Source organism: Microcebus murinus, chromosome 19 (genome assembly GCF_040939455.1).
Source record: "Microcebus murinus isolate Inina chromosome 19, M.murinus_Inina_mat1.0, whole genome shotgun sequence".
NCBI lineage: Eukaryota > Metazoa > Chordata > Mammalia > Primates > Cheirogaleidae > Microcebus > Microcebus murinus.
This window is the reverse complement of record NC_134122.1, coordinates 27,973,039-27,999,160: the sequence shown is the minus strand read 5'-3', so window position 1 is coordinate 27,999,160 and position 26,122 is coordinate 27,973,039. Positions and strand designations below refer to the sequence as shown.

General features: G+C 40.7%; 1 protein-coding gene across 1 annotated transcript in view; it reads left to right on the top strand.

The window, feature by feature from the left end:
- CYP3A211 (cytochrome P450 family 3 subfamily A member 211) overlaps window positions 1-14,837 on the top strand; it is a 32,568-nt gene extending 17,731 nt beyond the window's left edge. The window contains exons 8-13 of the mRNA XM_012759052.3: window positions 4,944-5,071; window positions 6,129-6,195; window positions 8,281-8,441; window positions 9,292-9,518; window positions 11,828-11,990; window positions 14,279-14,837. Coding sequence (XP_012614506.1) covers window positions 4,944-5,071; window positions 6,129-6,195; window positions 8,281-8,441; window positions 9,292-9,518; window positions 11,828-11,990; window positions 14,279-14,374 — 842 coding nt within the window. The 3' untranslated portion in view covers window positions 14,375-14,837. The remainder of the gene's footprint in view (window positions 1-4,943; window positions 5,072-6,128; window positions 6,196-8,280; window positions 8,442-9,291; window positions 9,519-11,827; window positions 11,991-14,278) is intronic.
- Window positions 14,838-26,122: the final 11,285 nt, after the last annotated feature.

The following is a 26,122-nucleotide window of genomic DNA, read 5'->3' as shown; positions in this document are numbered from 1 at the left end:
GCTAGCCCTCGGTGCAGGGGATCTGGTCTGCAGGTCCGACCTCTGGGTCCCAGAGTTCAAACTGTATCCCCACCAGGGAGAGGATTTCCGGTCCCAATTCACCCACAGGGAGCCCAAGCTGGGTCTATGTCTCTCAGCCTCTGAGTCAGCACCGTGCCAGCAGCACCTGGGAGGGTGGGCGGGTAGGGAGCTCACAGTCTGAGTTCCCCTGAGTCAGCTGTAGGGTCCCAAAAGGGAAGGTCCCGTTCCCTGGAGGTGCCTCTGGCTGGTGGCTGTATTGTCTCTCTGGGCAGCCGCGGGTAGGGTCGGCGGAGGGGAGGAGGAGGCAATATGGCGCCTGCCACGTGGCTCGGGTCTGTGCACACGGAGGTGCCCGTAGGAAGTTGGGAACCTGGTGCCACGTCTGCTACAGGCTCACCGCTGGCTGGCAGCGGCCGTCTCTGGGCTGATGTCTGCAGGTCTCTCCACCCACTGGGGAGCCCACTAGCAGTCCCAAATGCAGGGGAGGGGAAACAGCAAATCCACCTACCCTTGCCGCTGGTCTCGGGCTGCTCCGGTGGTCTCAGCCTCCAGTTCTCCTCCACAGCCTCCTGCCGTGGAGTCTCCCAGGGTCTCAGGTACCCCTCCTTCCGGCCCTCGTCCGCTGTAAGCTCGTCTTCTTGCTTCTTTCCTCTAATTTCAGCTAGAATCTGTCTTTTCTGCAGAGACACTCTGTCTGGTGGTGTTATTCATCCACCATCTTGCTCCGCCTTATGCCTATTTTCTTAAGTGTTCGTATCCTGAAAGGGTGTTGAATTTTGTCAAAAGCTTTTTCTGCATCTATTGAAAGAATCATGTGGTCTTTGTTTTTGCTTTTGTTTATGTGGTGAATTGCATGGTTTCTTTACTCTTTCTTCTCTTTGTTTCAGAATACCACCATACGGCATCACTTAATTTGTGTTAAGTGATACCTCATTTTGGTTTTTATTTATATTTCCCTGATGAGTAGAGATATTGAGCATTTTTCATGTGTTTCTTGGCCATTAGTCTATCTTCTTTTGAAAAGTTTCTGTTCATGACCTTTGCCTACATTTTAATGGAGTTGTTTGATTTTTACTTGCTGATTTTCCTGAGTTTTATAGAGATTCTAGTTATCAACACTTTACCAGATGTATAGCATCAAAGTATTTTCTCTCATTCTGTAGGTTATCTATTCACTGTACTGATAGCCTCTGTGGCTGTGCAGAAATTTTTAATTTCATCAGGTCCCATTGACTGTCTTTTGTAGATGCTTTGATTGCTTTGGGGTTTTCTTAATAAATTCTTTCCCTATGCCAATAAGTTTTCCTAATGTTTTCTTCTAGAATTCATATAATTTCATGCCTTAGGTAAGTCTGTTATCCATCATGAGTTGATTTTTGTGAGTGGTGAGAGGTATGGATCCTGTTTCAGTCTTCTATATTGGCCATTCAATTTTTCCAGCAGTGTTCATTGAATAGGCATTCTTTTCCTCAATGTGTGTTTTTGTCTTCTTTGGCAAAGATCAGATGGCTATAATGAGGATGGTTTTATGTCTTGGTACTCAGTCCTGTTCCAACTGGTCTTTGTCTTTCTTCTTATGGCAGTACCATACTGTTTGATTACTATAGCCTGATAAATTGATGACTCCCAATTTGTTCTTTTTGGTTAAGGTTTCTTTAGTTATTTGGGATCTTCTCTTGTTCCATGCAAAGCTTAGAATTATTTTTCTAGATCTCTGAAAAATGATGTTGTTGGTTTAATAGGGTTTGCATTGAATGTGTAGATCACTTGGGGTAGTATAGACATTTTAACAATATTGATTCTCCCGATCCATAAGCATGTTATGGTTTTCCATCTCTCTATGTCCTCTGCTATTTCCCTCCTCCGTGTTTCGTAGCTGTCCCTGTACCAGTCTTTGACCACCTTAGTTAAATATATTTCTACGTACTTTGTTTTTTTGTTAGTATTGTGAAAGTTATTGAGTCTTTGATTTGGTTCTCGGTTTGACTGTTTTTAGCACATATGACTGCTACTGATTGGCTTGCATTGATTTTCTAACCTGAGACTTTGTTGAACTTCTTTATCAATTCCAGTAGTCTCTTGGCAGAATCTTTGGGGCTTACTAGGCATAAGATTTCATCATCAGCAAATATCAGTAGTTTGACTTCTTCTGCTCCCATTCGGATGCCCTTAACTTATTTCTCTTTTCTGGCTAAGACTTCCAGCACTATGTTGAATAGAAGAGATGACAGAGCACAACCTTGTCTGGTTCCAGTTCTAAGCAGGAATGCTTTCAATTTTTCCCCATTCAGTATGATGTTGGCTGTGTGTTTGTCCCATATGGCTTTTATCATTTGGAGGTAAGTCCCCTCTATGCCTGTCATGTTAAGTTTTTTTATCATAAAAGGATGGTGAATTTTGTAGAATACTTTTTTTGCATCTATTGAAAATCATATCATCTTTACTTTTACTTATGTTTATGTGGTGAATTACATTTATAGATTTGCATATGTTGAACCATCACTGTATCTCTGGGATGAAGCCCACTTGATCATTAAGGATTATTTTTTTGTTGAGCAGCTTAATTCAATTTGCTAGAATTTTATTGAAGATTTTGCATCTCTATTCATAATGGATATTTGTCTGTAGTTTTCTTTTTTTGTTGAGTCCTTTCCTGGCTTTGGTATCACAGCGATGTCAGCTTTGTAAAACGTGTTGGGGAGGATTCCTTCCATCTCAATTTTGTGGAATAATTTCTGTAGGATAGGCACCAGTTCTTCCTTATAAGTCTGGTATAATTTGGGTGTGAAACCATCTGGTCCAGGACTACTTTTTAGGAAGGATTTTATTGATGGTTCAATTTTGGTACGTGATATGGTCTGTTCAGGGGTTCTCTTTCTTCTTGATTGAGCCTAGGGATGCTGTGTCTTTCTAAGAATTTGTCCATTTCCTCAACATTTTCAGGCTTATGTGCATAGAGATTTTTATAGTACTCAGGGATGATATCTTATATTTCTGTGGTATCAATTATAATTTTTTCGTTTTCATTCCTAATTGAGTTTATTAGTCTTTTCTGTTTCTGGTTAGTCTATCAAGAGGCATGTCAATTTTCTTTACCTTTTCAAAGAACCAGCTTTTTCTTTCATTAATCTTTCACACAGTTGTTCTGTTATCAATTTTATTTAGGTCTGCTCTCATCTTGGTCATTTATGTTCTTCTACTTGGTATGAGATTGTTTCTTTTCTTTTTCCAGTTCATTGAGTGAATTCATTAGATTTTTGATTCATGTTCTTTCTATATTTTGGATGTAGTCATTTAAGGCTGTCAGTTTTCCTCTCAGGGCTCCGTTAGCTATGTCCCACCGATTTTGATAACTTGTATTCCCATTATAATTTAGTTCAAAGAATCTTTTGATTTCCATCTTAATTTCCTCCTTGACCCAATAATTGTTCAGCATTAGGTTGTTTAGTTTCCATTACTTTGTGTAGAGATGAGTGTTTCTATCCCAATTGATTTCTAATTTTATTTCACTGTGGTCTGAGAAGATATACCATATAATTTCTAGTTTTTAAATTTATTGAAACTAGAAAGTTTTTAAATTTATTTATGTTTTGTGGTCTAGGATGTGGTCAATCTTAGAGAATTTCCCATGAGCTGATGAGAAAAATATATGTTCAGTGGTTTGGGGGTAGAAAGTCCTATAAATGTCTAGTAGGCCCATTTGATCTGAAATTCTGTGTCAGTCCATTGTTTCTTTGTTTATTTCCTGTTTCAATGATCTGTCCTGTTGTCAGTGGGGTATTCCAGTCTCCTGTTATTATAGTGCTATCGAATTTTATTTTGTTTAGATCAAGTAGGATTTGTTTCAGGAATCTGAATTGTAGAGACTTCTAATTTTAGCTATCACCAACTGCTCAACCCAACCACTGTATGCAACCACTAATCTATTTTCTGTCTCTCTATATTAGCTACTCTGGACACTTCCTACAAATGATTTCAATGATATTTCTCTATTTTTCACTGTCTTTTTCATTGCTTTCTTCTTCATATAATTGTGTTCATGTGAGTAATCAATTCACTTCTTTCAATTCTGAGACTATTAAGATAAGTCATCTCTCTTTTGTTCTTGGTCAATCTAGCTAAAGGTTTTCTAATTTTGATGGTATAATTCTAAGTACCATTTTTGGTTTTGTTTATTTTTATCTATTGTTTTAAGTGTTTATGTGATTAGTATATACTTTAGTTATTCTTGTAGTTTTTCCTACTGCTCGAATTAGGTTTATTTTGTTCTTCTTTTTTCACTATTTATGGTATAGTGTTAGATTATTGATTTTAGATCTTTTCTTATAAATTTATACATTTAAAGCTATAAATTTTTCTGTAAGTACTGCTTTTCTTATATCCCATATTTTTTGGCATATCATATCATCACTTCAATTCATCACAAAACAATTTCTAATTGCCCTATTGATTTCTACTTTGACCTATTGGTTATTTAGAAGTGCATTATTGAATTTTCACACACTTCTGAGTTTCTCAAGTTTGTTTTAGTTATTGATTTCTAGTTTCATCCTCCAGTATATGAGAGACATAGGATATATTATTTATTTCACAACTACTATTTCATGAAAAGCACAATTAATTAAAGCAGCAGACCATAGTCTTTTATAAGGACCAAGAGGTCAGGGAATTTAATTCTGTTAACTTAATCCTGTGTTCCCAAATGCAGAAGAGGTCATTGATCTCACAGCTATGGGGGGGCTGCTAAATGTGGATGTTGCATTGCTCAGCAATTGGCCTGGAACATGAGCAAAAATCTTAGAGGAATGGTTCCTGCTTGAGAACCCTGAAGTCTATTACTTTTCACATGCATAAAGAAAATTATAATTGCTCCAGGTAAATTTTGTATTTACATGATGGTTTTCTCTTTTTCTCCCTTATAGCACTCTTTCCATTCCTTACACCAGTTTTTGAAGCATTAAATATCTCTATGTTTCCAAAAGATGTTACAAACTTTTTAAAAACCTCTGTAAAACGGATGAAAGAAAGTCGCCTCCAAGATAAACAAAAGGTAAAATCTGATGGTGGTTCCATGAAGATGTTCACTTTTTGATAATTTGGGAAATAATATTATTATACTTTGGGCATTTAAGTCTATTTTTTAAAGGAAGACATAAAACTTAAGGAAAGAACAAAAGAGGAATTCATTTTGTAGGAATGAAGAAGGTGGAGGATGGGAGGACATACAAGAATGAGTGAAACAGACTGCATTTAAAATTTAATATTAGGCACAGTAATTAGTATGTCATAGCATAGATGTTGGTGAGAAAAAACATAACCACTTCCCTTCAATAAATTGTCAGAGGAAAATATTACTCTTTAACAATGATTTTACTGCTGTTTTAATGGCCCAACACTGTCGACTGGCAAGGAATCATTTCAGGTTATGTTAGACATTCTCCCATGGAAGCCCTCTCTGGTCACCTGCTTAGTATAGCCTATGTTAAATATGAGCACGCTCAAGGCCTGAGGTGGGCCAAAGTTTTCTCTGGGCCTTGGTGTTGCAAGCTGGCTGACCCAGCTTTGCCTCATGAGGGCTGCAGACCAGACCAAGGATTTCTGCAGGTCACAGAGATGGAACTGGGTACCCAGATGTCACTAAAGATTGTATAGAGTTCTGGGATGGTGGAGCAGTTGAAGACCCTACCACAAAAACACTGCAAAGGAGCTCTGAAAATGTCATAAAATTAATCTATGTGACCATTGGTTCAGAATGAAGGCCTCAGAATAAAAAGAACTTAAGTCCTGAGCATGCAGGTGAGAAGGGAAAAGGAACAGACCACTCTTTGGCCAGGAAACAGTGTACAAAAGACAGAGAAACAAAGGATCTGGGAGGACAAAGACCAAAAAGCAGTTGCACATGGTGGCTGGAATTCTCCCAGGGAAACATCCTGCCTTCCAGGGTCTTAGATGGATGTTTTTGTTCACAAGTGACTCAGGCAACACCTGTCAGACTCTGGACTTCAGAGGCCCATATCGTCAGAATGGAGGGTGAGGACTGTACTCCTAATGTACTTCTGACCTCACAAGTCACTTTCTGTCACTGAAATTTCTCTTTCTGCTTCCAGCACCGAGTAGATTTACTTCAGCTGATGATTGACTCCCAGAATTCAAAAGAAACTGAGTCCCATAAAGGTAACCAGGGGACTTCTGGGAATTCCTGATGAGGAAGCCCAGAGGGAGGGGCTTGTTCTGAAAATGTGCAGAAAGCTTTTCAGGAAGAGGAGAATTTCTGCCACACTGCAGAAGAAATGGTAGCTTGATGCATCTTCTAGAAGCACACAGGACTAGCCATGTTCAAAATACGAAGAGCAGCCCTGAACAATCCTCTTATGCCTGGAAATCAGCCAGGGGTCTGTGGATCACCTACATCAGGACAAATGCAGGTTCTGTGCCTCCCCCAGATCCACTGAGTCAGAATATCTTTTAAGAAATTTGCATCTGATATCAAATCAGGAGGCACACTGGCCCAATAAGGGTGATTTTAATAAGAATACTTGGTGAAAGTGTGTTCACAAGCTCAATCTACTGTAAAGATTTATTATTCCCTTCATAATGAGTAAGTAACCTATGGGGAAGCATTTTACACCATGTAAATATCCTATTCCTCCTCATCTTTCACCAACTAGTATCACCATCCATAGATCATTCTGACACAAATTATAACAACTGTGATGGTGGCAAATTAAGGATCATGGTCAGTTTCAAGCTTCAAAGGTTTAACAACCATCTCACAAAAGTCCTCAATATTTAACAATTGTTCTCTAGAGCAAGGAGGGGCTTGTTCCAGCACACTAGTGTACATGTGTCTATGTGTATATCTATTCTATCACCTGTCTTTCCATTATCTACCTATCTATCTTCAATCTATCTATCCCAATACAAATTTATGTGGTGAAGGAAATAGTCTATCATTTCCCTGTTCTGTACAGTAGCCACTGGACACATGGGACTATTGGGCACTGAATACATGGCTAGAGCCATTCAAGAAAAATTTTAACATGTGTGCAATTTTAATTAATTAAAATTTAAGTTTAAACAGGTACATGTGTCTCGTGGTTATCTCACTGAACAGCAGAGCTCTAAACCTTGAGATTATACTGCAAGTTCAATTCAGTTTCATGTGACGCTAACCGCATAATAATTTGATAGTTGAACATACTCCCTGAAGCATCACAGAACTATCACTGCAAAATCAAAATGTGCAGATACTTCTCACACTAATTATGTATTGTTCTTAGTAATTAATCACATGGTTGAGGTGGGCACCATATTTGTTTCAGTAGTTTGGGCACATAGAGGGCCTAATCCAGTCCCAGTAAACAGTCCAAACCTTGACTGTGCTCTGCTTCTCTCCAGAGAAACAATCAAGGAGGAGGCCAATGTGTAATCATAAAGGCTTTTGCTATTTTAGTGCTATTCATGAAACTATGGCCAATCACCACCCTTTGAGCTTTTTGTCTCTTTCTTTAGTTTCTGTATATCCTGAGATAGTCTATTTTGAAAAACTGTACCTTAGATCTTCTAGTACTTGATGCCTCTTAAAGGTAAAATCCATGCTTCTCAGGCACACAAATCATGGCTCCTGAACGTTCAGCTACTGATTCTGTAGGTCTAGGTGAGTCTTTAGATTTTGCATTTCTAATTACCTGTTAGATCATGTTGATTATACTTGTCCATGGACCACACTTGGAGTAGCAAGAGATTATCTATAGCCCAATATTGTTCCCTCAACCATGTGTAGAGAAAAGATCCTTCAATATTCTCTGAATCCTCACTATTGCAAATTCTCAAAAATGTTCAAGCTCTATTGTAACTAAAACACTTCAAATTTTTCCTGTCGGAGAATGCTACCCTATATTTGACTTACAGCTGAAGTACTTTTATGATCATCCAAGGGACACATCCATAACACTCAGTATATTAGACAGAAATGCTCTCTGGAAATAGCCCAGATGTGTTGCTGCTGAGGACGGCATAATGAGGAGAGGATGGGCCATGATCATATACACCTTGAGATAAACTTGGGTTAATAAAATGTAGCCTTGCTCTGGCTCTATAACACAGACATCAGAATGAAAACCACTCCCAGTGTTACTTTGAGTTACTTTTCCACTTTTTTCACTAGGGATTTGAGGGCTCACTTGGATTTTTCTTCCTGTAAACCATGATCTTCTACATTGTCCATCTTTACCTAACATATCTTTCCTTTCCTTTTAGTTCTTTCTGATCTAGAGCTCATAGCCCAGTCAATTATCTTCATTTTTGCTGGCTATGAGACCACTAGCAGTGTTCTTTCCTTCATTATGTATGAACTGGCCACTCACCCTGATGTCCAGCGGAAACTGCAGGAGGAGATTGATGGGACTTTGCCGAACAAGGTGAGTGGATGGTAAATGGAGAGGGAGGGAGGAGGTGCAGCCTTAGCAAGAACGCCTGCTCACTACTTGCTAGGAGGAGTTTCCCAAATGTGTAAGCCTTGATTTTTTCACAGACTACTTAGGAAGGCTCTAAAGAGGAGAGGAAAGAGAGAAATATAGGTAATGGACACTGCTCCTAGAAATACAAGACATTTGTAAAACAGTGCTGGTCCTCGTGCATCATTACCGCAATAATGCAAAAAAAAAAAAAATCCAGAAAACATTAGTGGCATCTAAGAATAAGCATTTTTGGCCCACATGTCTTGATAGATAGCTTAGCTTAGATAGACTAGTTTATCTTAAAATTATTTGTAAAGCTTGTTAACATGTTTCCACCTGAATTTTATATATGTAATCAAAAGGGTAACCAAGCAGGATTTCAAACTAAAGAGCCTTATGTGGAAAGGGGGATTTTATCTTTACATGCTCTTTACCTTCTCTGGTTATACATGTGGCCTCATTTTGAAAAGGTACCATTGACTTTGACATATTATAGTGAAATGTAATGTTCATCCTCTCTTGACATTTGCTCATGATAGAGGAAAAGGCACTATGTGGTGATGCTGAGTATTTCAGTCCCTGCATAAGGATGCCCCTGCAGGTCTCCCACATCTGCAATATCTCCACATGTCTCATGGGACATACAGCAGATCAAGTACTTGATAGTTATTAAAATGCCTTATGGATGTGAAAGTCTTTTGCCAATATGTTTCTTTGGATCCCCTAACACTTTAATAATACTCAATAGACTGCACTCAAAGTTGATTCCAAGTATCGATTTAGTAAAATATGGGCTTTTTTTTCTTCCCAGACACCTGCCACCTATGATGCCCTGGTACAGATGGAGTATCTTGACATGGTGGTGAATGAAACTCTCAGATTATTCCCCATTGCCGGAAGAATTGAGAGGCTCTGTAAGAAAGACGTTGAAATCAAGGGAGTGTTCATTCCCAAGGGGGTAGTCGTGATGATACCATCTTATGCCCTTCAGCGAGACTCAAAGTACTGGCCAGAGCCTGAGGAGTTCCGCCCTGAAAGGTACAAGGCCCCTGGGAAAGGGATCCCACCCTGAACCAGGCTGGCTCAAGCATATCCTGACATTTCTTAGTGTGCATAATAATCATGTGTTATACAGTGATTATCTTGTTAGTCTTTTTATTTGTGCAAATTTCCTGTTAAAAGTATTAATTGTGAAAGTTTATAAACCTTAGACTAGTAAAGGAAAACTATAGACACACACTCACAAGACACCATAAAATAAGCCTCAGTAATTATGTGATATATGTCCTGATGGACATTGTTCTATGCATATATGACTTTTTAAAAACTAGAGTATTATCATGTTTTATTTAGGTTTGAACTGCTTCTTACTTCATTGAAGAGTAAACTATCCACTATCATTTCTAACTTTATATTTTTGGTAGGATTTGCCATAATTTCTTTCATCCCTATTTTATGTTAGTGTAGGCTTTTTAGTCCTTACAGCTTTTCTGTGCTGTTCCCTATATCCCTCTGAATTTACTGCCAACTTTAACAAATTTTTCCACATTCCTTTGTGTTCAACATTGGTTGCTGTTCCCTCAAGGGTAATTGTAAAGGCACAGGCTGAGGACCTAAGAAGTCCTCATCTCTGTTGGTGTGAGCCTCTCCATTGAGAACAGAGGACAGCACAAGTCTTGCAGTCCTGTTCCAGGTCCCTTGTACTCTCAGTGGTCAGTGACTCTTCCAAAGCATAGTCATAGCTCATTAGACATCTCAGGCATTCTAGGAGACTGCTCTGGGAATACAGTGCCAAGACTGTGCTTGGGAACTCTGGAAATAGTTGATGCCTTTTCATTATTCTATTGGTAATCAAAGTTAAGAATACAGTATTTAGGGCACTGGCTAGTGAGTCAGGAGGCCTCAGAGCTAGACTTTTTTTGACTCATCAGTACAGGCATGATGATGGCAGGGAGTTTGTCTTGTTGGCCGTGGTGTCCCTTGGGCTTGCATGGAGTCTGCACATATGTGTTGGAAGAGTAATCAGAATTGCCAAGTCCTCTGTTTTCTGGAGCTACAGAATTCTGTGTTTCTTTGAACCTGAGCAGTTGAACCTCTTGTAGCTGCACAGAAAGAAATCAGAGACCACTCTCTGTACTCCTCTTTGATTCATTCTGTCACCAAACACAGAGTAAGTGCTTACTGAGTGTCAGGAACTGGGCCACGATGTGAGACATCCAAACATTAAAAAAAAACCTACTATGGAGGATGTTTCACATATATGCATGTATATTCTATGGAAACAAATGTATAGAGGAAATTTAATGCATCTGCATGTACATATGCAACAATGATCAATGTGTGTCATCGGCCCTATCCACACAGCAGCATAACCATCTCCCAAACTCCTGCTATTTTGAAGCAATCAGCTTAAAAATTACAGAATGCTCTCAAAAATATAAGGTCATCTTATAAAACACATCACTATAATGTCATTATTACTTTACCCACAACGTCTTTTCTTTATATAATCATATAGTGAGGAATCAATTTGAACAAAATGCAGGTGTAACCTTCAAAGAATTTATACCCTAGTGGAACAGATAGATAAAGAAATCATGATTATATTATAGGAGAATAACATCAAATACCCATGTAAATTACCTGACTTAAATTATTCTAGGTGGGGGAAAGTGAGAGAGGGAGGAATTTGAGAGTTAAGGAGGAGGAAGACAAGAAGGAGGAGAAGTGGGACTAGGCGGTGAAGGAAGAGGGGGGCGAGGAGAAGAAGCACTAGGGGGAAGAGAAGGAGGAGGAGGAGGAGAACATTGAAGACAAGGACAAAGAAGAAGACGAAGAAGTATAAGACAGGGAAGAGGAGGAGGGAGCAGGAGATTTACAACGAAAAGAAAGCAGAAAAGAGGGAGGAGAAGGAAAAAGAAGGAGCCAAATTAAAATAGTGCTAGATATTTTCTCCTGCTCTTACCTCAATGTACATATGACCAACATAAGTATGATTTGAGGCAGGAAACTACTTTTTCATTAATCATTCTCATTACTTATGTACCTTTTAGAGTGTGAGCACACCATAACCAGGAATATAATTTTAGTAGTTAGAGGTATGTTTTTAAAACTGTACTCATCTCATCTCAACAAAATGGACAGCTCCTGTAGGGCAAGGAGAATGAAAAGGATCTATAGCTTACATTTTCCTTGCAAAATAACCATAGCAGGATTCCCATGACTAAACCACCAGAGTATTTTGTTTACTACTCCTGAGAGGACAGGAAGTCTAAGTCACAACTCCTATCATATAGCTCTTGTCTTTTTTATATCATTAACTTTTTTATGTATTATTGTTGAGGCAGGTTCAGTAAGAAGAACAAGGACAACATAGATCCTTATATATACATGCCCTTTGGAACCGGGCCCCGAAACTGCATTGGCATGAGGTTTGCTCTCATGAATATGAAACTTGCTCTCGTCAAAGTACTGCAAAACTTCTCCTTCAAACCTTGTAAAGAAACACAGGTCAGTAAACTTTCTGTACACACATGTTTTATTAGGAATTTTGTTTACTGTGGTGTGTATATTTTTAAAAAAGAATATGCTTGTTCATATTTTTAGTAATTTATTTTATGGGCACAAATAATGTATTTGAAGCCATCCATGATCTTTAAGGGTGCTTTGGTTCTGCAGTTCAAAACTTGGCTTTATAAAGACCAAACTATAAAGATCATTTAAAATCAATGCAGATTAGCATAACATAAGTCTGTCCAGTCTCTATAACATAGCCAGTTACCAGTGGCAAGAAATAAAAAAATAATAATAATAATTGTGTTCAGTCTCTTTGAACTTGAGCAAGAGTTAAATTGAGTTTTAAATCAATTGGAAAGATAAGGAAGTGTTTTGCATCATCACACAATACAGTGATTATCTCACCATGACTTTCGAGCGGTGCTTTCCTACACCCGAACTTAGAGACGCTCCCTTGTGACACTGCTTCTTAAGCACTGGCACCACACTGGAATCACCAGGGAGCTTTAAAATATCAATCTGCCTTGGGTCACCTCAGAAACTCTAAAATAACTGACCCAGAATGTGACTTTAAAACTTCCCCCATTGGTTCTCATTTGAAACCAAGTTGGAAAATCACTGATTTAATGTACTGCTACCAGATATGAAGGGTCCCACAGACTAGGACCATCCCGAATGTTTGAATTCACCTTTTAGGTGCCCTTTTAGGTGCCCTCCTCCATACCAGGTTGGCTCCTTTTCAACCAGTTAATAACTCCATAAATATTCTTCCCACTCTCCTCCTTTTTCACTCACTTTTCAAGTATTAGTTCAAACTCCAAGTCCCTCCAAAGAATCTTCCCTACCTAGTCCAGGGTCCACTCTCTGCTCTGTATTTGGTTACTGCAGGATGTTAGCACCACCTAATTTTATACCTTGTCATTAATTATGCAGCTCTATATTTTCTCTGGGTCTAAGAATACCTTAACTCAATACTGCCTTAACTGAATCATCTCATTTTATTGCTTTCATAAAATCACAATGGTGTCTTGATCATCCATTGTGAATATTCAGTAAATGTTTAAGGAGTGATTTGCAGTTTATTTGAATCTCATGGATACAAACTTTAAGCTTTTTACTTTTAAAATTTAACAAATGACATTTGTGTCTGTGAGTGTCCATCTGTCTTTCTATGAGGAAAATATGTTTATTCCATTTGAAATTAAAAATAACTTGTTGCAGTTGTGGAAATATTGGAGTGGAATATGGAAATATTTTATCTGAAGACCTTCAAGAATAATTGTCATTAATTCATATGAACCAAGGCACTATAAGTCTTACTTCTAGACTCATGCATTCCATATGCAACTCCTCCTCTAATGTAGGCTTTTAGCATGGGAGAGGATGATGCTGGAAATAGTTTTGCCTTATTTGTGGCTTTAGGGCAGCTGTGTAGCTGTCCAATAAGTGTGTACAGATAGGCAGCTCAGGTCGTAGAGAAAGCTGGCTGTTGGCATGCCTAGGATGGGGAAGATACTTATAGGCAAGTTCCCAGCCATCTACAGGCTGGCATTTCTCAATCCCCATGAAAATTTGTTTGCCCTGCTGTCAACTAAGATCAGAACATCAGAAGGTTGGTGGCTCTCACATGATGGCACGAGTGACTCAGTAAGAATTATGCCCAAAGTATTAATCAAAACACTGTAGAACATGAGAAGTTTCCCATTTGCATTACATTTGAAAAAACTGGAGTAGATATTACAAAACAAAAACAAAATACCTTCTAAATTCAACTTCCCATCATTATACTGCACGGTTCCCTGGAGAGGAGTGACTGGATTGATTAGAATTCAAAGACTGCCCATGTGATTAAAGTGTATAGTATCTACTCAGGAGAATATTCAACATACACAAAATTCAACATACATAAAATGACCTTCATATGGCTATTCAAAAATAGTTTCCTATAATGCCTAAAAATTTGGAATAAATTTTTAAGCCTCATTCATTTTACATAAAATGTAATTTAAAAAACTCAAGCCAACATTAGTTTGTCTCAAGTTGGCACAAAAGAGGTGCGAAAAAATATTGTATTAAATGATGGATGCAAGAATGCTTTTACTATTCAACCTTCACACACTTTACAGAATAAGTGTACAGAATCCAAGATATATGATGCTAAAAGAAGGTTTCATAAATTTGCAAAGCATTATTGTCCTTAATGTATCTTTTCTACTTTGCATCTATCTTTTCTTCATTTGCTTCATTTATTACTTCTCAATATGCTTGTTTAACTATTGCAGATCCCCGTGAAATTAAGCCCAAATGGACTTCTTCAACCAGAAAAACCTATTGTTCTAAAGGTTGAGTCAAGAGATGGAACCATAAGTGGAGCCTGACTTTCCCTAAAGGACTTCTGCTTCGTTCTTCTAGAAACATCTAAGAACAGTAGAGATTCCAATTTACATTGTAAATAAAACACAGAAATGAAGAAGAACTTGACCTAGAGTACCTGATCAATGACTAGGAATTCTGTACATTCATTGTGCTCTCTCAGTGACTTTGGAAGAGTGTATATTGTGTGATTTAAAGGAGGTGACTAAACCAAAGCCACATACGTGAATTCCAATTCCCTGGTCTTCATAGGGCAATCTCCATCAACTCCCAGATAGTACCATTGACTCCCTCTCCACTCTCATACGAAAATACATATTTATCATCAGTTTTTATCAAGAATTGTTGATGAAAGTAAGAATTATTGTGGTGGCTATAATCGTGGCAGTCGTGCCACCTTTTCTATTTATAATACACTATAATAAGTGTTATACTGAGGAAAGCAATAAACATTCCTTTACAAAATTATTATCTGATGCCTTCATGCACATTAAGGAAGAATCTATAGGACTAAATGATTGAGAACCAGCAACTAAGAATTTTTTGTCGTCATAACCACTGGTTCCCTGGGCCTATTTCAAAACTCCAATTTGATTATTAACATAGGTGAGAGTTAAGCCATTGTGACTTCGCCCACTACTTAGAATATATATTCCTGGTTTAATTTAACCTTTTGAAGCACACATTTTTGTAATACTCGCAGGACGAACTTATTATTATACTAGTAGTTGTGATTTAATATCTTAATCCCATCTTCCCTGATGTTTCTGGAAAGCAGGAATCATGTTTTCTTTTATTTCTTGTAGTCCATCTTCAACTTCCAAATGTCTAAGCACAATAAACATCGAATAAGAAATTGTTAGTTGGTCAATCGGTTTAGCAGCAAGACTAAAAGCACTTATCAGTTTCAGCTGGTATCAGACAGTGCACATTGTTCTTACTTTTCCTTTCTGCTCCTTCCCTCCACTTTCTTCTCTGAGAAATTCACTGCCAAATACATTAGGTGTGTTGCAGCAGGGTTGTGGCCACAGGATAAGGTAGAGGATTGAGTCATGGTTGTGTCCACATGCAGGGGCAGCCTGGCATGGGTGCAGGAGCCAAGAAAGGGGAGGAGGACCCCATGCAGAGGGGGCTGAGCAAGAGCAGCTAGAACCCACGTAGGGTGTGGAGAACCCAAGTGAGGTAAGGAGACATCTGTGAGTGGGGAGGGATGGGCGGTGGCTATGTTAAAGAACCTGATTCAATAAGTAAATATATTATGGAGGATGGAAGCCAGGGTTCTCACTGTTGGAGAAGACAGCCACTGACTCAGAAAGGGAGAAAATAGAATGAATCATATTCAGTAATATTTGAATGAAAGATATCAGAGCCAAGAATGCCGACTAGAGACAAAGCTTGTTGGAATATCCTGGCAGAAGAGCTGAGGATTGGACTGAGGAGAGTGGAGAGTGATTACTGCTCAGAAGTGGACCACAGGGACACACAGGAGTGGAGTCTGGGATCACCACCAGGAGGAACTGAGCAACGGAGAGAGAGAAGGATAGAAGGGAGTAACCGGCATGAACTAACTCTAGGGCCTTTGGAGCCCATGAAAGTCTAAGAGGTTTCTCTTCTTACCCTCACCCAGGTGCCTTGGACCAGCAAGGGACACAGGGCACTCTTTCCATGGGGGATTGCCGCGAGTGACCAAAGAGTTGGGATCCCTCCTCTAGACACCCCTCCTCTGCACCTCCTCCACTTTCTGGCATCCCAGAATGTAATTTTGGCTCAAGACACTCATAGCTTCAGGGTCACACCCCCCCACAACAACCACCAAAGTACCTTTTGCTGAGGGCCTGGGCTCCCCACAAGGGCAGTGAACTCCCAGCTGAGCCTGCCTCAGTCAGCAATGTCACCACAGAGGCATGGAGAGGGGATGGCCACGCTGCTGTGACTGGGGTTTGAAGAGGAGGGCAGATGGGTGCCCCCTAACTCAAGAGCCTTGCAGGAAGTTCACAGCCCCCATACAAAGCAACTGGTAGAGTTCTCTGTGCTGAGTGACCTGCTTTCACTGCTGAGGATGTTTCTCCATCCCCAGCTGGCAGGGCAACCTCAGTCTGTGATCCTCCTGGCACAGGCATGTGGCACATTTACTTGCTGACAGCGTAGATGGTGGGATGTCGATTATTGGGACTGACATCCCAGTTCCAGGGTCAGGTGGCAAGTGAGAGCCTATGCCCACCTGGAGGGTGTGGAGGAGCTTAAGAGAGCAGGAATCTTCAGGTGAGGTTCATCCACTCCACCCTTGCCCTGGTAGGAGCATCCACCTTGCAGAGACTCCTGAGGATTGAGAGGCCTACTCTCCTTCCTTTGGGGTCTACTGGTAGAAAAGGGTGCACAATTAGAGATCCCCCTATCCACCACTGACATGTGGAGATACATGCCAGCAGGCCAGACACAAGAACAGTGAGTGGAGAGGAAACATAAGTGGATATATCAGAGGGGAAAGTGCCCAGCATTGTGGACAGGGAAGGAAAAACCTGGCTGGAGACCTCAGCAGTTGCACCAGTTTATCTCTTCCATCTGGAGCAGCCCTCCAAGCTTGGAGAGATAGCCCTGAAATCCATATTAACAGCTCCCCCTAGTGGCCACATGAGCAAGCTTAGAAGCTCAAACACCCAAGCTTTTGCACTTCAGCTGTGACCTGTCTTGATCCTATCACATCTCAGGGGATAGCAGGGTCCAAGCAACCCCCAGGAGCTACAGGCCTCTCCCAAAGCTTAGGGCATTCATGTACCTTATTTGGGGGACCACAGCCGACCATGGAGACAACAGGTTACCTGGGTAACTGACTCCTGCACACAAACTACAATCAATAAGAAAGGGTACAACCCCATAGCTAAACATATTGCCTTCAAACTCAATTTAATAGGGAGCAGTGAATTCATACCAACAGGTACAATTTAACAGCTTGGAGCCTAAGCTGGGGGACCAAATTCACTATGCTCCACAGGGAAGAGGCAAAGACAACAGGTCAGACATAACCCAAAAGGTTCATCAAACTTGCTAAAACACCCCTAAGGCAATATGGGACCCGCACTCCCCTCCCTGGTACTGTCAAGGAATGACCCTTGGGGACTTTGAGATAGGGTAATAAACCAGCCCTAACACCTCCAGTTCTTGACAAAGAAGACAGATTAGAAAGAATCAGTAAAAAAAACTCAGGAAACTAAAAATCAGAGTAAAAAGTCACCTCAAAAGAAATCATCAGCTCGTTAGCAACAGACACCAACTTAAATGAAATGATTAAAACGACTGATGAAGAATTCCAAATATGATTGAAAGAAAACTCAGTGGAATTCAAGAGAAAAGAAGAGGCCAACACAAACAAGCCACAAGAACAATGCAGGAAATGAAGGAAAAATTCTCTAAAGAAATTGAATCATTACAAATAAACCAGACAGAAATACTGGAAATGAAAGAGGCGTTCAAGAAACTACAAAACACAGCAGAAAGCCTTAAGAATAGAATGGATAATGCAGAAGAAAGAATCTCAATGCTTGAAGATAACACTTCTTTGCTAGACAAATCAGATCAAGGAAAATAACGCAGAAAGAGGGGACATGAACAAAGCATACAAGAAATGTGGGATTATGCAAAGAGATCACATAAGAATAATTGGCATCCTTGGGTGAAGAAGAAATTGCAGAAGTGCTGGAAAATCTATTTCTAGGAATAATTGAGGAATATTTCTGAGGCCTAGACAGAAATCTAGTTATCTAGGTACAAGAAGCACACAGGATTTCCAGTGACTCCATGAGAAAAGGCAATCACCACATCACATAGTTATTAGGCTAGCTAAAGTAGATACAAAAGAAGCACTCCTTAGAGCAGTAAGGTAAAAAATAGCAGTCAACTTACAGAGGAAAACCTATCAAACTGACTGCAGGGTTCTCAACTGAAACCTTGTAAGCCAGAAGGGACTGGGCACCCATCCTCAGTCTTCTAAAACAGAATAATGGCCAACCTAGAATTCTTTCCACTACAAAACCAGGATTCTTATATGTGGGTGCAAATAAAGACTTTCCCAGACAAACAATCACTGACAGAATTTGCAAAAACCAGACCTGCCCAGCAGAAAGCACTCACATATGCATTATATACTGACCAGCACAATAGACACCTACCAGTGTCAAATGACAAAAAAGTTAAAGTTAAGAACCCTGATTCCACAATGGCTTGAGAGGTAAAGCAAAACTATCAGAGTCTTCCCAACAGTATAATCAGAAATATAGCCCAAATATCAAATGTCTACATAAATGTGAATAGCTTAAATTGCACACACAAGAGACATAGGCTGCCTGAATGGATTAAACGAAACAAAAGCCAATATCTGTTGTCTCCAGGAAATGCACCTTTCCCATAAGGATGCATTCAGACTCAAGGTGAAGGGATGGGAAATAAATTTCCAGGAAAATGGAAACCAAAAGAAAGCTGGGGTAGCTATTGCTGTACCTGGGCTCTGACCTTGAGCTTTTTAGTGGTTTTACATTGGTGGTTATCTAGCATACTGATATATGTATAATGCAGGCCTGAGTACTTACTGCAGGGCAGGTCTGGTCTTGACAAATTCCCTCAGTGATTACTTGTCTGAGAAAGTCTTTATTTCTCCCTCATATAAGAAGCTTAGTTTTGCAGGATATAAAATTCTAGGCTAGGAATTATTCTCTTTGAAAAGATGAGAATGGGGCCCAACCACTTCTGCCTTGTAAAGTCTCAGTCGAGAACTCTGCAGTAAGTTTCATGTGTTTTCATTTCTAAGTTACCTGCTGCTTTCACCTTAAGGCTTGTAGGGGTACTCTTTTGTGTTTACTTTGGCCAATATAATGGCTATGTTTTGTGGTGATTTCCTCTTCATGATGAATCTCCCAGGAGATTCTTGAACCTGGATATCTAAATGTCTAGCAAGGCCAGCAAAATTTTCCTCAATTATTTCCTCTAATAGGTTTTCCAACCCTTGTGTATTTTCTTCTTCACCCTCAGGGGATGCTTATGATTCACATATTAGTCCTATTTACATACCCCCATATTTCTTGTAGGTTTTGTTTTTTCCTCTTGTTCTAAGTTCTGTATAATTCGCTGACTTTTGTAACTGAAAAGTGTTGTTTTCAAGCTCTGAGATTCTTTCTTCTTGCCTATTTAGCCTATTCTTAAGGCTTTCCACAGTGTTTTGCATTTTCTTGAATGAATTTTTCATTTCCTGAAGTTCTATTTAGTTTTTTAAAATAAGTTGGTTGCCCTAATAATTTTTTTATTTATTTCCTGCATTGCTTCTGTGGTTTCTTTGTGTTGGGTTTCTATTTTCTCTTGTATTTCACTGAGCTTCCTTATAATTCATATTCAAAATTCTTCATCTTTCATTTCAATCTGTTGATTTTCTATGGTATTAATTTGTAGGGAGTTATTGTTCTCTTTTGGGGGTGTCCTTTTGCTCTGATTTTTCATGTTTCAGAGTCCTTTTGCAGGTTCCTTATCATATGGCTTCTCAGTTAAGATCAGGGGGTTCTAGGCCTGGCTCTAGGGCCCACCTCTGGTTCCCCAGGATTGATCCTTGAATGTTCCAGGAAGAGGAGTGCTGGTCCAATTGTCTAGGGGGTGTTCTAGCAGGTTTGAGGTACCTCCCTGGTTACCTCTGACTTGCTATCTTCACCTCTTCCCAACAGTGTGTAGTGAGTTAGACCCCCTAGTTTACTCTTTGCTTGTGTTGGGAGATTCCCTGATGGGTTATATCACTGTGTTCTCTGGTATTCATTGATGATGTGATAGAGCCAGCTGCTGAGATGTTCTTTTGTGTCTATGGTAGACTTTGGCCTCCCAGGTGGAGTACTTAAGTGCTCCAGGCATTAGAATGGACCCTGTAGCTCCAGGGGGGATTTCTTTGTCCCACCACCTTCAAGGAGCTGGTAGAAGAAAGGCAGTCTATGGCTACATTGTGTGAACCTGAAACCCGTTGCAAAGCCTCAGCAGGGCTCAGATGTTGCTTTTCCAGCCACTAGAGGGAGGCACTGGTAGGAAGGTCAGGGCAAGCTCTCCAAACCAGGAGAGCTGTTCACAGGGAAGGGGGCTAAATGCTTGTATGTTAAGGCTAAGGTTGGGTTTGTTTCACCATTATCAGTAGCACAGTCTTTCTGTGGGGAGGTGGAGCTGCTCACCCAAATGGCCACTCCTTGGACCCCCACACATGCTGTACTGTTGTGTCAGTAAATGCTGTAAAGAATGTGCAAATTGACCTCCCTGTCAGTAGGTGGAGCTTGCTAGAAGGAACAAGCTACAATGATATTTTTGGATCCTGTGACTGGCTCTAGTCCCCTGGGAGAAGCAGTTGAAATCTTTAGGTGTTGCTTGGGGTGCTGGAACTTCCAGGTGAATCCTTATTTCCTGTCACAGTTGAAGCAGGTAGGGGAGGGTAGCTGGATGGGGCAAGCTTGGGTGAGCCTGCCCTCAGGCTCCACAAAAGCTGCCAAGGTAGCTGTTTTGGCAGGGTTTAAAGGTCTGCTCCCAGCTTCTGGACAGAGCTTCCAGGGAGTAGCTAAGGGGCGCCACTCAACCAAAAGGACTGCTTGTGGAGGGAGGTCTATCCAAGATTCACATGCTGATACTTTGCAGTGGGCCTCCCTCCTCTCCCTCCTCCACTGCTCCACAGTCTGTCTCTGCAATCTGCTGGCAGGCAGGAGCCCAAGCCAGCTGAGCTCCCTGCCAACTGTGAGGTAGTCTGGGAGGTTCCCCACCCAGGATCCCAGCCTGAGCTGAGAGTACGGTCCTCCCATGGGGGAAGAGGATGCCCAGAGAACACACCACACCCAACATTCACTTGCAATCTCCCCTTGATCTTCTCATATGGACTTCCTTACCTCTTGGGATCAAGAAGGTCAATCCCTGACCATACCAGGGAGAAGTGCTATGAACCCAAGTCACCCATGGTTTACTTGAGCAGGATCAATGTCCCTTCACTGTTGGGCATGCCCTGCTTGATGGAGCTTCCAGGCAAGTAGCATGAGGGAGGGTTGGCAAGCAGGGAGATCACAGTCTGAGAACCTCTTGATGTGCTGCATAAGGAAAGGCTTGGTCCCCACTCTCTGTGGAAGCCTTGGTGTGGTGGCTCAAATATCTCTCTCAGCAACAGTTGGTGGGAAAGGGGAAGTGGGGGTAAAGAGAGTCTATCTTGTCATCTCCAACCTTCTCTCTGGGAGGCATGCTGCCCACAATATCCAGGTTTTGGAGTCAGACAGATCACCCAGAACCCACTGAACACCTGCAGCTCCTGGAGTCTGAGTTGGGAAATGTCTGTGTGGGAACAAGCAGGATGAGACCTGAGGTTTGAAGACTCTGGGTAGGACAAAGGTGCATGGTGGATGGAGAAGCAGTATGGCACCTGCTTTCCTTGCCTGGGTCTATGGAGGCAGAAAGTGCCTCAGTGAGGATTATAGCTTGGTACCGTGTCCAAAAGCAATGCCCAGCTCTCTGGTGGCAGAAGCCTCTGGGTTTGTGTGTTGAGAAAGTCTCTCCAGCAGCTAGGGACCCCACCAATTTTCAGAGGTGCAAGGGAGGAAGAAAGAAACCACTCCACCTACCCTTCTCACAGGACTCCAAACTTCTCAGGGGTTCACCTTTGCTGATATCTTGCTCCTTCTTCTGCACTGAAACTTCTTCCCATGAAGTCTCCTGAAGTTTCTGGCACCCATTCTTCAGATCCACATTTGCTCTATGTCTGTCTGTGTGTTTGTTTTTTCTACTTCATTTAAAACTTCATCCTACTGAGATGCTCTAGCAGCTGGTGTCTCAGGTTGGCTGTCTTGCCAGAAGTCCACTCTTTATATTACTGATGTCACAAATTACATCTTTACAAATTCTGTACCCATTAACATAGACTTCTCATTATTTTTGTCTTGTCTTTTACCTCATATGACAGAATAAAAACTGGTGCTAAAAACCAAAATTGCAATAATACAGGTTATTTGGCTTCCACAAGTATATTTTGTACCTAGGAACTCTATATTTTTTGTATTATATCCACTCACTGTCAAGCAAGAAACAAAATAAAAGAATCCATCACTTCTACCCCTTAGAGTGTCATAATAATCACAGCATGCTCCACCGCCCCTGCTTCCTGTCTTAAAATATTTCGAAAATTATAGCTTTCGCTGTTGCTAAAGTAACTTCACCAGATATAAAATTTATTGATAAAATTCCTCCTAATAATTTAATGGTTAGGAATCTGTTATGTTTCAGACAGCATCTATAGGTCTTTTCTTTGACAAATATAATTCCTGGGCGTACAAGTAGCTACCTTTCAGGTTCTACTTTGAAGTACATATTCTGAGACAGTTGAGCTGTCAAAAAAATCTTGACATTTAGTGGCAGCCACAAGAAGAGACCCTAATAGTGCATACCTGGGCTAAGCTGATTTCATATTCTCAACCAGTCTAAAGTAGTCTGATCATGATCTGAACTTCCTAAGGTTCATATGCTCATTTGAGGACATTGTTTAATATTTAATTTTATTCTACCAGGAGGGTGCTGTTTAAAGAAATATCAGATATGTGCCATCATTGGCTATTTTATTTGAATTGCAACATAGTCTAGCAAGCTGCTGATCACAGCTACTGTGCCTGAATTTTACCTCTCTTAAAAGTCTGCAACCTGGAAAATTTTCAACTTACCTGCTGGACAGAAGAACATGTAATTCCAAGGGCCAGATGAGTAAGCTGAAAATGAAAGGGTCTTGCCTATGATGAAGTGAATGAATCACAGATTTGCAGTGGGGCCCTGGAGTCTAAACTCCTGTGATTATTTCATTCCAACAATACTGTTCCAGTTGTGTTTTCATTTTTTCCTAACCTCATGTCTGGTCTAATCTGGCTAATTACATCTTTCATTCTTAGCTTGCCTTCGACAACATCCCCTTTCATAAGTCACACTGTGACTCAGAGACCCTCTGTGATCCTTGACTCTGTGCTTTCAATGAAGGCTTACTCTCTACCCAGCTGTATTGGAAGAAGCTAATTAGGCCTGGGCCTTGTCCATTTTGCATCACTTTCTTCTGACATCCATTGTCCACCTCTGATGGTGACCCCTGATTTAAATGAGCTGATGCAGAAGGTCAAGTTATACCCTCAGCTGACCTTGCGGAGATCAATCTAGCTGTCACCTGCTCCTTCTAGCTCTGTCAGTCATCCCTCTGGACATGTCCAGCAATCCTGCATGCTCTCTCCCTGCAGGTATTTTTGCCCTCAAAAGTGTGCTGGACTCCATAGAGAGGCCTACAAGCTATTAAGAGTGGCTTATGGAAGGCTCTGGAACAGGTGATGAATACAGCATCACAGCCAGCAGGCCAAGAGGGAAAGGCTGTGCCTAGAAAGACCCTAACTGTCATCCAGTTCAAGAAATTTATATTCCTAAGCTCTTTTGCCAAGCATGGTGCTTCTGGTAGAGAAATAAAACAGTCTTACCTCTATCAAGTTTCCAGTGCCTTATGTATAAGTTCATTCTCCTGGGGGAGTTGAGGTTATATACTCCAGGCAAAAAGGGACAAGGAAGAAGAAAATTAACATTCAGTTATGCATCTATTGCAGCACATGCTTGTGGTGCCCTACACACTTTCCTGAGAGGGTTTCCAAGCTCGGGCCTTCCCATACCTATGTGACTGAGGACGCTCTCTGCCCCCTGGCATGTGCTTGGCTCACTGAGGGACAGACAAAAGGAGCCACCTAGTTAATGCCCAAAGGAGCAATCCTTCACAAATAAAGAATGAAAACAGCCCAGCTGTGGAAAAACAGCCCAGCTTCCCTGTGCCTCAACCCAATTCCGAGGCATATTCCACATAGTCAATGATAATGGCAGCTGGAGCCATTGACAATGACAATGCCAATGACAATGCCAGCTGCCTGCAGCAGTGACCTGCTCATTAACATACACGTTTCTACCTTCCTTGAGTCACAGCCCCATGCTCTCAAAATGCTTCCTGGAATTCACTCCCGAATAACTATATAGAGATATCCAAATCTTAACTCCAGGGTCTGCTTTTGGGGAAAACTCAAACTGTGAGCCCCATTATGTACCAGGGATTTTATATTCACTATGTCCGTTACTTTTCAAACAAACCATGAAGTATGCAGCAAATCCTTACTCAGATGATGATGTTGAAGTTCAAAGAGGTTAAACAGATTCATTAGAACCACACAGCAAATAAGGTTAGAGTCAGGATTTGAGATCATGCTTGTGTGGCTCTTAAACCTGTCTGATTTCTACCATTTCAGGTTGCTTCAGATACAACCGAGGTTTGGATCTTAGCACACCTACCCTTTGGGACAAGTCTTCTTTCTCATTGATGTTAATCCTGGGCAGACACCTTGCTTGCTTTTTGTCTAAATCTCATTTGCATCCCATCTTGGGATTTTTTCACAAGCTATTCACTTAGCCTACAATGTTATCCCTCCAGTTCCTCTGTGTGTTTAGTGTCCCTAACATTCCTCTAGTTCTTCTAGACAAGGACTTACAGAACTCAGGAAAGCTGTTTTATTAATGATTATGGCTTATTAAAGCAAAAGAATAGACATCAATATCAGAAAAGGTAAAGGGCACATAGGATATAAGCTTCCTCTTTTCCCCCTAATATTGGAGTTTTATGACAGCACTTAATTCTCCAGGGAATAATGTTGACAACATGCACATGTGTTGCCAACCAGAAAAGCTCAGCTGAACCTTGACATCCAGGGTTCTTATTGGGGGCCAGTCAGGTAGGCATGGGGCACACCAGTGACTGACCTTAGTTACTCAGTTTCCTGTCCCTACCACGGTGATAGTTATACATTGTGACCCAAGACATCACCCTAAATCACATTGTTACCAAAACTCTATCTGGCCTGGCCACACCTGCCAGATCTACAAAGATACTATTAGCAGGCAGGATGTTCCAAGGGCTTAAAGGTTGTATTCCTGGAGGTGGTCACAGGCAAGTTCTTTCTCAGGAATGTGCAGAGTTTTTACAGGCCTGACTGCTGTGATAATCCTTTGCTGCACACTCTCCTAGCTCCTTCTTGTCATTCAAGATTCAGCACAAACATGACCTCTTCAGAAAGGCCTTTGCTGATCAACTAACCTGAACTACTCTCTATTACTTTCAGTCACTTTCCCTTGGCTTAATTTCATCATTGCTTTTCTGACCACGGTATATTTTCCAGTTTGTTTATTATCTACCTCCACTCTCCAGAATGTAATCTCTTTGAGAATAGAGATGCTTCACTGTATTTTATATCAAATGCCAAAGCAGAGAATTCAAAGAACAGGCACTTTTTTAAAAAAGAAAAAAGTATTCTTGAGCACTTTTTAAAAATTTCAGCATATTATGGGGTACAAATGTTTAGATTACATATATTGCCTTTGCCTGACCCGAGTCAGAGCTTAAGCACTTTTTTTGTAATTTTTAATTTTTTTTTAATTTCAGCATATTATCGGGTTACAAATTTTAAGGTTACATATATTGCCTCTCCCCCCCCTTGAGTCAGAGCTTCATGCATGTCCATCCCCCAGATAGTGCACATCACACTCATTATGTATGTATGTACCCATCCCTTCCTCCCCACTCCCATCTGCCCTATGCCTGATAAATGTTATTCCTATATGTCCATTTAGGTGTTGATCAGTGAAACCAATTTTCTGGTGAGTACATGTGGTGCTTATTTTTCCATTCTTGGGATACTTCACTTAGTAGAATG